Below are 14653 nucleotides of genomic sequence, written 5' to 3'. Positions count from 1 at the left end.
GTGCCACATGGGTTTTAAAATTTTTACGCAAAACACAGTAATAGAAAAGAGTCTCCTGATTCCGGAGGAAAGCCTGGTACGGTAGCGCCAGGTAGGACGGGGTTGCAGGAGTCATGTAGGCTACCAAAACGGAAAAGGACTAGGATGGCGATCTGTACTTATAACACACGTACGCTTGCATCGGAAGCGGCCATCGAAGATCTGATGATGCAAGCCAAGAAGATCAAGTACGACTTCATCGGACTGACCGAGACGAGACGACGTCACCCTCTCAACGCCGTATATGAAACTGGAGATGAACTGTTCTTAGGAACATGCGACAGTAGAGGTGTTGGTGGAGTTAGCGTCCTCGTCAACACGAGTATGGCAAAGAACATCGACTCTTTTGAACAATTTACGACCCGATTCGGACGTCTGCAGATGAGAAGATGTGGCCCAACACCAGCTTTGATCATCTTCGTCGCTTACGCTCCAACATCAAGCTACGAAGAAGAAGAAGTCGAAGCTTTCTATATGGACCTGGAGAAGTTCTACCGAGAAGACCATGCCTTCTACAAGGTCATAATTGGCGATTTCAACGCCAAGGTTGGCCCAAGAAGAACGCCGGAGGAACTTCACATCGGGACCCACGGCCTACAATGGAATGACCAGGGGGAGAGGCTCTCCGAGTTCATCATGACGACTAAGACCATCCATGGGAACTCGCAATTCCAGAAGCTCTCCGCTCTACAATGTACGTGGGAGTCACCCGGTGGAGGGTACCGTAATGAAGTAGACCACATCATCGTCACCTAATCATCGTCAACTTTGGTACAACGGCTACGTCCGTCAGGTTCTGCCTGACGGACGTCGCTGTTGTACCAAAGTTCTATACGGGATCGGACCATCGCCTCATCCGAGGAAGATTTTCCTTCACAAGGAGAGCAGAGAAAGCCGCCAAGTTCAGAGAGAGAAATTCCAGGACTACCATCAACTGGGATCTCTTCGCTACGTTAGCCGGCTTTTGGGAAGATTCCGCAATGGACAACATCGACGAGGAATATGACCGGCTTGTTGAACACCTTCACTACTGCGCGAAGAAGGCTGAGAGTTTTAAAACCACCAAGAGGTGCCTGTCTCTTAAAACTCTTGAGTTGATACGCCAGCATGGAGCAGCACAAGCCGCAGGGAACCAAGAACTCACGTCCGAGCTCGCAAGGCTTTGCAGAGAGGCGATAAAGGAAGACCTTAAAGAGAGAAGAGCAGAAGTGCTGGCTGAAGCTGCAGAGGCGGGGAAAAGCATCCGCTATGCTCGTCGAGACTTCGCCAGTCGCAAGACGAAGATGACTGCTCTCCGGAACCCAAAGGGAACAGCCATTGCATCGAGAAGGGAGGGGGAGAAAATCATTTACGACTTCTACTCTGATCTCTTCGACAGCTATGTCCACTTGCCTCCTCACCATCTGAGGGAAGACGGACAAGTCATTCCAGAGGTTCTCCCGTCCGAAATACGACGTGCTATCATGTCGGTAAGAAATCGTACGGCACCCGGTCCCGACAAAATAAGACCAGAACACCTGAAGAGCTTTCCGCCAGTACTCACCAACACCCTGGCGAGGCTCTTTACACGTTATCTGTTGGAATGCAAGGTTCCTAAACAGTGGAAGACCAGCAAGACCGTGTTTTTGTATAAAAAGGGAGATCCACATGACATCGGCAACTATCGTCCAGTCTGCCTACTGTCCGTCATCTAAAAACTCTTTACAAGAGTAATCCTTAATAGGATTGAAAAAGTCTTGTATGAAGGACAGCCATGCGAGCAAGCAGGGTTTCAAAAAGGATTCAGCACGATTGACCACATTCACACTGTTTCGAAACTTATCGAAGTATCACGAGAGTACAAGATGCCGCTCTGTCTCACCTTCATCGACTTGAAGAAGGCCTTCGACTCAGTTGAAACGGAAGCGGTCATGGAAGCCTTGGACAACCAAGGCGTCCCTACTCAGTACATAAAGGTACTTCGAGAGTTGTACAGTAACTTCACGACCGGAATTTCGCCATTCTATAAGAATATCATCATTGACGCGAAGAGGGGGTCCGACAGGGTGATACAATCTCACCCAAAATATTCACAGCCACCCTCGAGAACGCAATGCGAAAGTTGGAATGGGACGACATGGGAGTGAAGGTTGATGGTCGGCAGCTACACCATTTGCGCTTTGCTGATGACATCGTACTGATAACACCTAGCATCAGTCAAGCGGAACGAATGCTGACCGAATTCGATGAAACATACATCGGTCTTCAGCTGAATCTACAAAAGACGATGTTCATGCGGAACGGATGGGTCTCGGATGCCCCATTCTCGCTCAACGGAACGAACATATCCGAATGCACCAGCTACGTTTATCTGGGTCGGGAACTGAACATGATGAACGACCTGACCACCGAGCTGGGCAGGAGGAGACGAGCGGCTTGGGGAGCGTACAAGAGCATTGAGGATGTAGTGAAGAAGACCAGGAACACCCGGCTCCGTGCTCACCTTTCCACCCCCGTTCTGTTGACCTTGTTCGGAAACCGGGTTAGGGGGAAAAAAAGGGGGAAAATAAGGGGAGGAACCAAGAGGGGGGGACCCACAAAAAAAAAAAAAAACCCCCAAAAAAAAAAAAAATGGGGGGGTAAAAAAGAAGTCTGCCTGTAACTTTCTTCACGAAGTCCTTCAAAGAAAAATATGATGCTCTTCGTGTCCCACGCGAAAGGAGGAACCACTGGGCTACTCTGGCACGCGATCGGGGCAAATGGAAGAATTACTGGCGCCCGCTCGAACAGTTCGAAAATCAACGGGAGTCAAGGTCATCAAGGCGATAAGTCCTATTATACATGGAATAACTTCTTCGAGCTAAGGGCGAGAAATATCTATAGCAGAACTGCTAATCTGATTTCTGTCGCTATCGTTCACCATGGTCGCAATGTATCATCAGTGGCGCTCATTAGGACTCGTGAGTTACCACATTGACTTCCTTGACTGAATCGCAGGCTAAAATTATCGTCTGGTACCAATGTCCGCATCTTCGCCCAGGTGTATAGTCATTGAGCATGGCTCACCCGACCTTCTCTATATTCAGCTAGTGCTTGCACGGAATCGATCCATTCGTTACTATTGCATATCCGGCAAAACCTTACCTTCTGCCTGAACTATTTGCCAATGCCGAGTGTCCTCAGATTCTTTTCCTCACCTCAACCCACAGCTTTCATTTTCAGCCAAGTGCCCTTCTTCGGTCGTAGCCCCATACGCTTCTCAGAACATATTGAAAAATGCGATGTGCTAATCTCCTCAGAATGTAAGAAGCAATGTAAGAATGGAAGCAAAGACAATTTTTTGGTGGCCACTTCCGACAGTGCTGCTATGTTAATGCCTTCATGTGATTTATGGAGACGGAGATCGTAGTTTTGGAGAACAAACATCTAGGGCGATAGAGAAGCTTGATTCCGGAAAGGAAGCAGCTTTAATAGCTGCCCGGCTACTTCCGCCCTAGAGAACTCCACAATTAAGATTTTAATGTTGATGCCTACCACGTGTTATCTGCCGGCACACCACACCGGAAGTCGGTTTTGGAGAGCAAACATCTCCAGCTTATAGAAAGACCTGCGACTTGACTTCGAAGAATTGACCACAAACACTTGATCAACGAACCGAGTGCTAACCGGCCTGTAGCGGCAACATGTTGAGGCTTCGTACTGCGTTTTGCAGGTATAAATTATAACAACGTTGTCGGCGTACTTCAGATCGGTCAATTGGTACACCGATTATGCTAAGACCGTGTCAGCAGAACACCGAACGGCTGTACTCGGAATGCGAATGGACTTTCCTGGAATCTCATCGACGCGTTGAAAAGTTGAGGAGAGTCGAAAGCAACTTCAAAATACTGAAAAACTAACTGGATGGGAAACAGTATTCACGTTTTCTTCTTATGCCAACGAGGATGAACACCTACTCAACAGTAAACCGAACGGGACGATTTCTGACTTGTTTCGCGTTGTTACTTCGCGACGTTTGATGAGCCGGTTGATGATGATCCGCTTTGGGACAAATGCTCCATAACAGACAAGCAATGAAATTCCTCGATATTTCCTAGGATTCGTGATGTGGAAAGGAATTACGACAGTGTGTTCCCAAAAGTCACATATCTTTTGGTCGATCCTATATATATATATATATATATATATATATATATATATATATATATATATATATATATATATATATATATATATATATATATATTAATACTCTGCATGAACATTGAAAAAGCGACGGTGAATGACGACGCGGCACCGTCGGTTGCTCGTAACTGCTCATAAAATGGAAACTTCAGCACAACTTATGTACCATTAGATTCCTCTCTTTGAGCTCTATACAAAAACCGACATATTGTTGAGAAAGGAGCAAAATGACGCCAAATATGCGCCAAAAAGCAATAATTGGAACCTAACATAGCCTAAGGTTATGGTTGAAATAGTGTTCAGAGACTCAAACTTTCACATTTGGTCAGAGTAGCAAGAAGCTGCTGTAGGCAAGTACTTGAAATTGTTGATTTGTTATTTTTTAGTCTTTTGTGCGCCATTTTTAGTCATTTTAATTGTTGTATAAAATAGCGGTTCGTTCTTACTTTGAACGTTTGTTGCAGGGAAAGAAGTTGTCAAAACAGCCTATAAAATCGCGGTAGAGCACAACTATTCCTGAATTTTGTGAGATTTTTATTGCATATAGACAGGCGAACCCCGCTCGTACACTGGAGTATCGCAAAGTTTGAAAATCCCAGTTTTCGTCTTTTTCCTTTCATTTCATCTCTACTTTGCACCTCCGTTAATCACCGGGACAGACTTCAAATCGAAAGAACCTAGGCAGAACTCTTGAAACAGATGATGTGCATTAGTTTATAAGGTTTGTTTTTCTCTGAATAGATTTTCCCGCTCTATTATAACACCTTCTTTTCATAACATTCCATAGAAAGGAAGAGTATGAAGCTTGCTATTAAATTTTATGCAGCTATTTCAATGCCATGCTCCTTAATTTACAAAAAATTGAGTTCGCCACAGCATTTCGAGTTGAATGATATCGTTTCCAAAGCTATTCGAGATTCTTTTCTGACTCCGCGGTCCGGCTATTTTCGCACCTCAACCAAGGCTGGCCTATTGCACCATTATATTGCGCATATTTGGCGTCATTTTGCTCCTTTCTCAACAATATGTCGGTTTTTGTAGATCTCAAAAAGAGGAATCTAATGGTACATAAGTTGTCCTGAAGTTTCCATTTTATGAGCAGTTATGAGCAAGCGACGGTGGCCGACGGTGCCGCGCCGTCACTCACCGTCGGTTTTTCAAGAGTCCCACAGATGAGAGGAGAGATTTCAACATTTTTACGCCTATTATATCATCTCCAGCGAAATTCCCATTCTTCATCTTTTAGCTACGGATCAGAGCCTCCGACTCAGTTGATTTTTTCCCGCAAACCGCATATTCCGATCTGCAAACATGCGTTAGTTCAAAATCTGGTGGCGCTTGTTGGTTCAGCATGGTATTGAAGTGATCACTCCAAATTGGTAGATTTCTTCACCTTCAGCTTCTCTTAGACGGTGTCAAACACTAGCGAGAGTCAATCTTTTAATCTTGCCGCAGCACTGTTTTTGTAAATAATTGCTTTTGCGCGGGTTTCTCTCGTTCCATGCTTTATCAATATCCTTCACTCTTGATGTCCATTCATTTTCATGGTCTTGTAGTTTCAGACCTGCCATATCAAGTTTCTATTGAGGATGAATTCTCCTTGTATCTTCAAGCTTGTATGCTATAGATTTGCAGGTATTAATCAGACCATTTGCATTGGTTGAAGTTGCATTTTTATGCACCCCCAGAAGAGACATATTATCAACGGTAACCACTCCTGTCAATGTTCAATTCTCAGATAAAAATTCCGTAGTGAACTTACGACTTCCCGTTTCTCGTTCCCCGGTCCACTTGCACTCTACTCCATGTGACTCCTGCGTGTCTGACCAGCTTTGGACCTGAGATAACTTATAGCTGTTTATGAGGCAGAAATCGCTCGTAGTCCTAATTAACAGTCAAAATGGACTGAAAAAATAATACACATACTAACTAAGCCAATACAACAGTGTTCTCGTTACATGAACTATGTGGTAACTGTTCCGGATTTTTTATCGGAGGTCTTGCTTGTATTGTTCAAGGAAAATAAAGCAGGCCCCGAAGTACCAAACTGACTGGGACAATAATACGAAAGTGTGCTGCGGTAGATACTGCATCCTACACCACCTTTTCTTCAAATTTCTTCAAATGGGCTCCACTAATACTTCCATTTGTCCTCATTGATGTCAGACTTCGCTACGAGGTTCTTTGAAGTAGAATATGATGTGTTACATGTGAGTGAAGATAGCCTCCACCTACATTATCCTCGTGTAGGCGAAATTGTTACTATAAGGGTACGAACAATTAATTACTACCTAATTGGCACGTGTTAGCGAGACCAGCGATTTTATGAGTAGCACTGAACGTTGTTCCGCAGTTCAGTGTTTGTTCACTGGAAAAATCCGCACACAGTAGCCTAAATGGAAAACCCTATCTTGGAAAGTCTCGTACCTTTACTTTCAGCGTGATCAAGTAAAAGCTGTAAATATACAAAAGCAGCTGGTCTCTTTTCCACTTCTTGTTTTTTCTTCGAAAAAACGTGAGAAAAAGGAGGATGTAGCACCTCGACTTGCCCTTGGAGACTAAATAGCTGCAACAGCTCGCGTTGACTCCTTCGGACATTGAAGCAGTGATTAAAAAAGCAACGAAAATGAGTTTTTGTGCATTTCCAACATGATAGTGCGCATACTCTTCCTAAGAGGCAAAAAAAGTTTGAATAAATTGAGCAATTTCACCCTCTTTTCGTTGTTAGGCCTCTTCCGCCAAAATATCTTCAGCTGGTCCTGAACAAGGAATGTTGTAGCAGGAAACAACAGGGTGCAGAAAAGTGGTTGTTTTCTTTTTTCCGCTTTACACCCTTTCCCTAACTTTATAGATGTGTCGAACGCGCTTCAATGTGGTCTCGTAAAGGAATACTATTGGGAATTTCCATTTCTAGGATTTTTAGTTCTTGATAAAACATGACACACAGACACGCAAAACGTAAACATATTACTAGCAGTAGAAATATGTAGTAATGGCAATAACTCACATAGCTCAGAGTAATTTTTGTAACTGAGTTAAACGGCTGGCGGACTTAAACGGTGGCCTAACGCGGCCCATCAGTATCTTCGTCGAGGTGAGTTTGAGCCCACCCTGCGATTTTCCGCTACAACTCCCACTGAATTTATCCATCGGTTGTTGTCCCATATTCTGCGACAATTTACGTTTTAACTGAACTGGCTGCCGATGTCGATGTCTGTTGATACCACGTTTCTTAGGATCTTCCTTCACCACTTCCATTCAGAACTCTCTTTCACGTCTGGGTGGCCTCCTCTAGTCTGGGTGTGAGAGCAAGGCAATTTGGACAAGGCCATCTGATAACCTCCTTGTAATCAACAATAATCTCACCCTTATAATTAATCTCCTTATAATGTGACCAAAACGGTTTTCTGCGAATACTCTTGAAGCGGGGAGAGAAAATGGCAAGATGTTGATCTTTGCCTCTCGTCATCCGTCGATACACCATATCCACTTCTGAGTAAAGTTCTTCGTTATGGCACACCATTGGCTAAAAGTAACAAAGTATACGTCTAAACATTTCCCCTTCCACGCAGTCCTTTTTCTCCGTCATCGTTGACGGACCCAAGTCTGTCAAGCCAGTCAAGTCAAGCCTGCCCAAGTCTCCGCTCCGTACATCATCATAGGGCGAATCGGCGAGAAGTCAATTTGTAGCTCAGCTTGGTTAGCGATAAGGATCGACCACAGGCAGGCATTTCGTTAAGGAGTATAATGCAGAAGTAGCTTTAGCGCATCTTTGCTGGATTCGTAACTGCCGTCGTTTTTCAGCATGCAACCCAAATAAAAGAAAACTAGTGAACTGAAGTTCTAATGGTTGTCCGTATAACCTGATTTCAGCTGAGGGTCTCGAGGAGACCTACATCTGCTTACATTTATCAGAGCAGAGTCGCTGACCATAGGCTGCTGCTAATTTTGATACCAAGTCAATGACATATTGCAACTTCAGGCTGCTTGAATCGAATTTCACTACATCATCGGCGTATCCGAGGTCGGCCGAACTACGTGCACATTGTGCTAAAACGACATCAGCGGGACGTTGCTTGACTGTTCTCCGCATGGTACCATCGACGGCAAGGTTGAACAAGAAAAGTCCCGCGACAGCTCTTTGTCTTACTCCTGTTTCCACATCGAACGATGAAGTAAATCCAGCTGGCATTCCAACCGCAGCAGTTGTTCGTTGATTCATGTCATCAAGTAATCAAACAAACTTCCCTGGTACTCTATCGGTGCGAAGGGCGTTGAGAAGACGGCCTCGATAAGGAGAGCGGCTTCGAAGTTCAGAAAGGCTAATTACATCGGCTTCGAATACCACTGCCAGATTTTGATCATTCTCCTAACAATGAGCATCTGGGCAATCGTAGATCGACCAGAACGAAAACCGGCTTGTTCGTCACGGGTGGTTTCTTCGCGATGTTCGATGAGCTGATCCAGAACTATCCGCTCTAAGACCTTGCACATTACACCCAGCAAAGATATTCCTCAGTAAGTCTTGGGCACCGTGACGGGTAACTTCTAGTGGAGGGGGATTACAACAGCATGTCTCCATGAATCCGGTGTCCTTTCGTCAATCCATAATCAAGGAAAGAAATTCGTTATCTCAGGGACTCCACAAGGAAGAAGAGATTCCAGCAAATGGAATTATCTGCGATAATTCCATTGTCTCAGTCAGATTTTCCACTCTTCATTTTTTGAAAACAGACCAAAGCCTCTGACTCGGTCGGTGGTTCTTCCCTGAATGACCGCTGACCGCGGTTGGTGATTGGACAAACTCAGGGAATTCAGGGACTGATGGAGCTTGTCGGTTCAGCAAGATGTTGAAATGTTCTCTCTAGATGAGACTCTCTTCAGCGACTCCGTTGGCAGTGTTGGACAGATGAACATCTCATTTTGCTGCCATACTGTTTTATTAGAGCGCAAGCTTTCTTCGAGTTCTTGTTTCACTTTCAAACTCCTTCGCTCTTGACGTCCATTCGTTCTTGCGATCACGTTTCAACTGACAACGCCGCTTTCCCTTCAGACGCTTTTCCTGGCAAAGATAGCCAGTAGTGCGGTTGATAGATACAGAATTGCATGTGGATCTAGTCTTTGCAGATGCAAAGGCGAAATTCATGTTCGGCAACGAAACCGGGAGCATCTTTGCAGCATCCTGAATACAACTGGTAAGAGAGTCGGTACTTCTTGGTCCGCCTTCTCCTATTTATCGACACCCATTGGGAGATTTTTTCAACATTTCTGGTCTTCCAGGCCTGTCAAATCGATATTCGATTAAGGTTGAATTCCTCGACTTTTTTTTCTGGAACCCTAACTTCAAGCTGAGAAGAACTGGGCGGTGGTGAGAATCGAATGCGACGTCACACACAGCTGTAGATTTTCGGATATCCGACAAGGGGATGTTCCTTGTCAAAGCATATTTGTACAATAGTTTAAGAGTTGTCACTTTCCGCCGGCGCTGGGCATTTGGTGTTAATCGGGTTGTCGCTTGCCAGGTAAGCTGATTCCGTCGGTGATTTCTCTTAAACGTGAAAACAATGATGAGACTCCTTTGCTCACACATATCTACCAAGCGGCCACCGTTGTCCGACATTGGCTTCGAGGAATAATATCATTTTGCAATCACATGGGACTGTTGTTCGAGACTCATCCTTGCGCTTGCATCAATTCTGTCGATAACCGCCTGCTGCCCGGGTATGTTGCATACCAACGTGTTGAGTTCGTCATAAAATGCATCCCTGTGATAGTCTTCAGCGGTGCGTGAGTGCTTGGGGTCTAGAGTCCACTGTCATTCCGTTGTCGTGCAAAGGCGCATCTTAGCGACGTTGAGCCAAATTCCTCCACCAGCTTATTGTAGTCGTCCCTCACAGATGCTACAGCCTCCTACTTTCTTCTCACCAGCAACGCCACTGTGGGAAAGTTTTAGTTAGTTATGTTAGTTAATATATGGTAAAGTTTTCGATGCTGATGACCGGACGTCCTCTGCGGGTTTCAGGGTTTCATTCAATGCAGTAAACGACGCATGCAGATATTGCAGCAGTCTGGACATACCGGAGTTCACTTTTCAGCGATCAGCGATTCAGCATTATGAAACGAATGTTTGTAGCCAAAGATTCCATGTTCGCTCTGAACATTTTACCTATGAGAATATGGGCTCTGGCAAGGTGCTGGCTGACAGCAGCTTTTTACAACTTTTGGAAAAGTTACGCGATATGACAGTGTAGGCCATATAGCTTGTACACTCCCAAGATGTACATTCCGATGATTGATTGGGTTTAATAAAAACAGGGCCACCACGAGTAGGTAACCGTCAGAATTGTGAACGCGGCCCCTCGTAGTAAGTAATAGTAATACGCAGTCTACATATATGCTTCACTATACTATACTCTGTATATAAAATACATAGTATATATATATAATTTTATTCTATTTTACGTACATATGCGCCTATTTGTTCGACCTCAAGTCAGGATCGTCTGACGTTCATTAACCCGTCTGCACCTCGAATATGCTTCATACAGGCGCATTTCAAAATGCTGGACAGACGTGGCTGTTGCACGGAAATATTTTAACTAAGCAACCAATGACACTGCTTAACGATTTTTTAAACTTAGCCGTCTTCGAATCGTCAGAAAACTACAACTTGAGGAGGAAGATTTTTAGTGCTCCTACTTACTGCCACATACTTCATGTGCAAGAATAATAAGCACTGTTTTTTTACCATAAAATTTTTCCACGGAATCTGACAGTGAATAGTGATATCCCTGTTACTTTCTTGTTAGGCCTGTCACCATAGATACAAATTCTGCAACTTTCTCGCTCAGTTATGCACTTATTTTTCTATTCAATGGCTCATGCACTTTTTAAAATTATTCCACGTTGCTATTTTTGATGTTGATTTAATGTAAATAGCACTCCTGCTACTAAACGTCAGAACTCGATATCGTCTTCACTTGCTGATGTTCGTTCACGTTGAAAGAGCGAGGAAATGAAACAGATTTTTATTTGTGAGAGTTTCGATCTGCGTTATTTATTTACTTCTCTAGTCTTTATCGGAGAATCTTTTTGTCCAAAATGACCTCCTACAGCTTTGTGAAAGTCATCTCAGTTATATTCCTTATTATCCAAAATTGTTGTCCAAAGCATACAGATTCCTCTGTAGAGCCGTAGAGATATGTAGATGCTAGTGATCACTTCAAGACAAGTTCCGATAATCCTTCAATTATAGATTTATTTTCGGTCATTACCTATTACCTTAATTTTGGACTGGGTAGGTGCGGCACAGTGGGTCAGAGGTCCGTTGCAGCCGCACGGTCAATGGTTTACAAGCCTTTCACCCCTCCGGGGTCGATAAATTGGTACCACACTAGTCTGGCAGGATAAAACACTGACTTGATCATCGGCTGGCCCCCGCAAGTCATTGTATAGGCTAACACGCTTTCCAGAACATCAACCTCAACGATTACGAATCGCGATGGCGCATTCCAAGTGGATTGATACGCCAATGATTTCATCCTTCATGCTTTTAATTTTGGACTACTTTTTTGAACAGAACTGTTTCCCGACTTCTGCCTAAGTCACTTATTTTCACCATCAGAACGATGTCTACGGTGCGCGCCAAAAGCTGTCTTATAAACAAAGAGTGGATTTGTCATTTTATTGAATAATACCACAAGTCGCTCACTTTCCATTCGTTTTTTGAGTTGGGTTGGGTGCGATGCCTTTTACAGTACTATTTGTCAACGGGGATGTGCACGACACTCGATGTTCCTCTTTAGATTGACACTCTTAAGCTCATAGAAGTACAGTTGAATCTCATTAGAGTAAAATTATGAAGATAGAATGCTGCTCATAGTTTTGAATTTCAGTTCGTGTTTAGCGTAATATTTGTAGCCTTGCGTCGTTGAGGGAGTTAGTGATTGGATGATGTTGTAAATCACCTACTGGAAGCTAAAGAGTTCCGTGGGTGAGGAGAGGTCAACGGAAGATGTAGAATAGGCTCCAAGTCTCCTTTTTCTGGCCGGAAAACTTCGTCGCCTGTGCTGCTGTTTTACAATGGCGTACACACAATACAATATACAATACAATGTCTGCTTTTTTTCGCTGCTTTGCCTTGACTTCTTTTAACTATGTCCATCCAAACAAGCAAATATTCAGAATCAACAAATTATGATCTACACGGTGGGTTGGTTTTGTTATAAAGCTCAAGACTGCTATCAATATAGCATTGAAACGTGATCATAACACAATTTATACTGGAATTTCCATTTTATCATCTATATGTTTCACTTATAGAAAGCAACGAGAGTATTTTAAAATCTCATATTCTGTGTCCGGATAAAGTATAAAAAAAATTCTAAAAACTGCTCATTTTTCTCTCAAGACTGCTTCCTACTAGAGGAGAATTGCATAAAAACCTGTTGTCTACTGTCATAACTGGGAATTGACTTTGAAATCTTTATAGTTAGTGACCTTTGTGTTTTTTCGAGGTCAGAAATTCTAATTCGTCATATTTCAGTTGTTTTTCGCGACGTGGTTCTCTTATGCAATGTTGTGAACAGGAGCGTGTTGAGGAACCGATAGTGCGACGACCTCAGAGCCTATGATTGAGGCCTAACACCTAAAAGTTGGGCAAATATACTAATTGGATGAGACAGAAAGAAGTGTGGTTCCTTCATCTTGATACTATCACTATCATCCAGCATAATATTATACAATTCTGATCTCTTGATGTAGATTAGTCTTCTTCCCAAGGTGTGAATGTTCCCTTTTTACTTCTTATTTTGCTTTCTTTCCTTTCGTTCAGCAATTCTTTCTATTATTTAGCATTGTACCTCTCTATATTATCTGGGAATATTAAACGATACCATTCTGAAGCGCAGCAACTTCCGATGTTTTCCATTATTATTATTATTATTATTATTATTATTATTATTATTATTATTATTATTATTATTATTATTATTATTATTATTATTATTATTATTATTATTATTATTATTACTATTATTATTATTACTATTATTATTATTATTATTATTATTATTATTATTATTATTATTATTATTATTATTATTATTATTATTATTATTATTATTATTATTATTATTATTATTATTATTATTATTATTATTATTATTATCATTATTATCCATTATTCCCATTCCATTTTGCTGTTATTATTTCCAAGTTAAATGTCCGAGAACTTCCTAGTTATTATTTCTATTGACATGCTTTTTGTTGTACTACGTAATAATGTCTAGAGGAAAAATTTTTCGATCCACAAATCCTTAATTGGCAAGCTCGGTGAATCGTTTTAAGACGCAGTGAAAAGTTTCGCAAAGACGTCACGAAGAGGTGACCGTGACTTATTTAAGGTTACGAAAAGACATTCATACATTTCCCTCTTTGGTTCTTCATGACTAGCAATATCAAATGACTTCTGCAGGTGGCGGCTTTTGCAGCAGATTTGGGCATCAATCCTGAGCAACAGAAAAGCGTTCCTCTAAATGCGCGAATTGACGAATTACTCTCAATTGATTGTCCGCAATTTCTTCAATAACTCACTTCAATCTTCAGGAAAACCTACAGCAACATTCAGGAAAACCTACAGTATGGTGTTGGTTTCTAGGTTTTAGCCCTACCCAGAATCTTCTCGTGCCATGTGGTTATCGTATTTTCTTTCATAATAACCTCGAATGTATAACAATCATGCATCATACAATCATACAATAATTACGCAAGAACACTTGTTAACAACATTTCGTTACTCATAAAAGTGCAAAAAAACCAAAATCAAACAGTTTACGTCATAGAAAATTAAGAAAGAAGTGAATTTAGGAAAAAATAAAATTTAATAAATTCATCACAACTATACAGCCTCTTTAATTTTACAAGAAATGCTGACCGATTGAACAAAATTCCTAAGAAAAAAAAACAAACAAGTAACAAATTCAAGAGTTGTATTGAGGAAAAATGTTGACTTTTCAAATTTTAGAATTTTTCGTGTTTTACAGTTTAATTCGTATAACCTTCACTTCTTTTTCTTTCATCTCCTCTTTTTATTCTTTGGTTTAATTTCGTTTGTTAGTCTTTTTCATTCCCAAACGTTTCAAATTATCACTGATGTTTTCATAATTGAGAACATAAGTATAATATGGCCTTTCTGACGTGAAATCGCCAGAGGAGTCGCATACCGGAGGAGTGAGACACCCGGCGGAGCATGCCTGGGCCGCGATAAGCATCGCAGCTACAGAATATCGTCTGCTATGTAAGTGGGCAGAGTCAGTGCGGAAATTTTGAGGTTGGTAACTCGAAGTGAATATAACAACACTCAAAGGAGCACCTCCTTGCGAGAAGAACCGGCTATTTCAGGTACGGGAAAAATTCTTAGAGGCTGCGAAAATCTCGTTTTTGTGAAAAC

At 42.2% G+C, this 14653-nt stretch overlaps 6 protein-coding genes across 9 annotated transcripts; 3 read left to right on the top strand and 3 right to left on the bottom strand.

Moving 5' to 3' along the window:
* Positions 1-144: 144 nt before the first annotated feature.
* RB195_018183 (uncharacterized protein) lies at positions 145-6765 on the top strand (the record flags this gene model as incomplete). Of its 3 annotated transcripts, XM_064185510.1 has the most annotated exons (5): positions 145-758; positions 833-1704; positions 1786-1994; positions 2084-2560; positions 2695-2847. In XM_064185510.1, 5 exons carry the CDS (start codon positions 145-147, stop codon positions 2845-2847), a joined length of 2325 nt encoding a protein of 774 aa, XP_064041390.1. The 3 variants fall into 3 exon arrangements, with proteins under 3 accessions (XP_064041390.1, XP_064041392.1, XP_064041389.1); XM_064185508.1 differs by lacking the exons at positions 145-758; positions 833-1704; positions 2695-2847 and adding an exon at positions 6643-6765 and having other exon boundaries at positions 1884-1994; XM_064185509.1 differs by lacking the exons at positions 833-1704; positions 1786-1994; positions 2084-2560; positions 2695-2847 and having other exon boundaries at positions 145-795.
* On the top strand, positions 1020-1733 carry RB195_018184 (uncharacterized protein; the record flags this gene model as incomplete). The annotated part of the gene is made up of 1 exon (XM_064185511.1): positions 1020-1733. The coding sequence occupies one exon, from the start codon at positions 1020-1022 to the stop codon at positions 1731-1733; it is 714 nt and encodes a 237-aa protein (XP_064041391.1).
* A 709-nt stretch (positions 6766-7474) lies between the features above and the next one.
* Positions 7475-7726, bottom strand: RB195_018182 (uncharacterized protein; the record flags this gene model as incomplete). Its single annotated transcript, XM_064185507.1, has 1 exon — positions 7475-7726. One exon carries the CDS (start codon positions 7724-7726, stop codon positions 7475-7477), a length of 252 nt encoding a protein of 83 aa, XP_064041388.1.
* Positions 7727-8095: 369 nt separating this feature from the next.
* On the bottom strand, positions 8096-8425 carry RB195_018181 (uncharacterized protein; the record flags this gene model as incomplete). 2 transcript variants are annotated; one of them, XM_064185505.1, is made up of 1 exon in its annotated part: positions 8096-8425. In XM_064185505.1, one exon carries the CDS (start codon positions 8423-8425, stop codon positions 8096-8098), a length of 330 nt encoding a protein of 109 aa, XP_064041386.1. The 2 variants fall into 2 exon arrangements, with proteins under 2 accessions (XP_064041386.1, XP_064041387.1); XM_064185506.1 differs by having other exon boundaries at positions 8096-8395.
* A 720-nt stretch (positions 8426-9145) lies between these two features.
* On the bottom strand, positions 9146-9373 carry RB195_018180 (uncharacterized protein; the record flags this gene model as incomplete). Its single annotated transcript, XM_064185504.1, has 1 exon — positions 9146-9373. One exon carries the CDS (start codon positions 9371-9373, stop codon positions 9146-9148), a length of 228 nt encoding a protein of 75 aa, XP_064041385.1.
* Positions 9374-9629: 256 nt separating this feature from the next.
* On the top strand, positions 9630-13443 carry RB195_018179 (uncharacterized protein; the record flags this gene model as incomplete). Its single annotated transcript, XM_064185503.1, has 2 exons — positions 9630-9725; positions 13057-13443. 2 exons carry the CDS (start codon positions 9630-9632, stop codon positions 13441-13443), a joined length of 483 nt encoding a protein of 160 aa, XP_064041384.1.
* Positions 13444-14653: the final 1210 nt, after the last annotated feature.

Source organism: Necator americanus, chromosome II (assembly GCF_031761385.1).
Source record: "Necator americanus strain Aroian chromosome II, whole genome shotgun sequence".
Lineage (NCBI taxonomy): Eukaryota > Metazoa > Nematoda > Chromadorea > Rhabditida > Ancylostomatidae > Necator > Necator americanus.
This window is presented reverse-complemented; position numbering and strand designations above follow the sequence as displayed.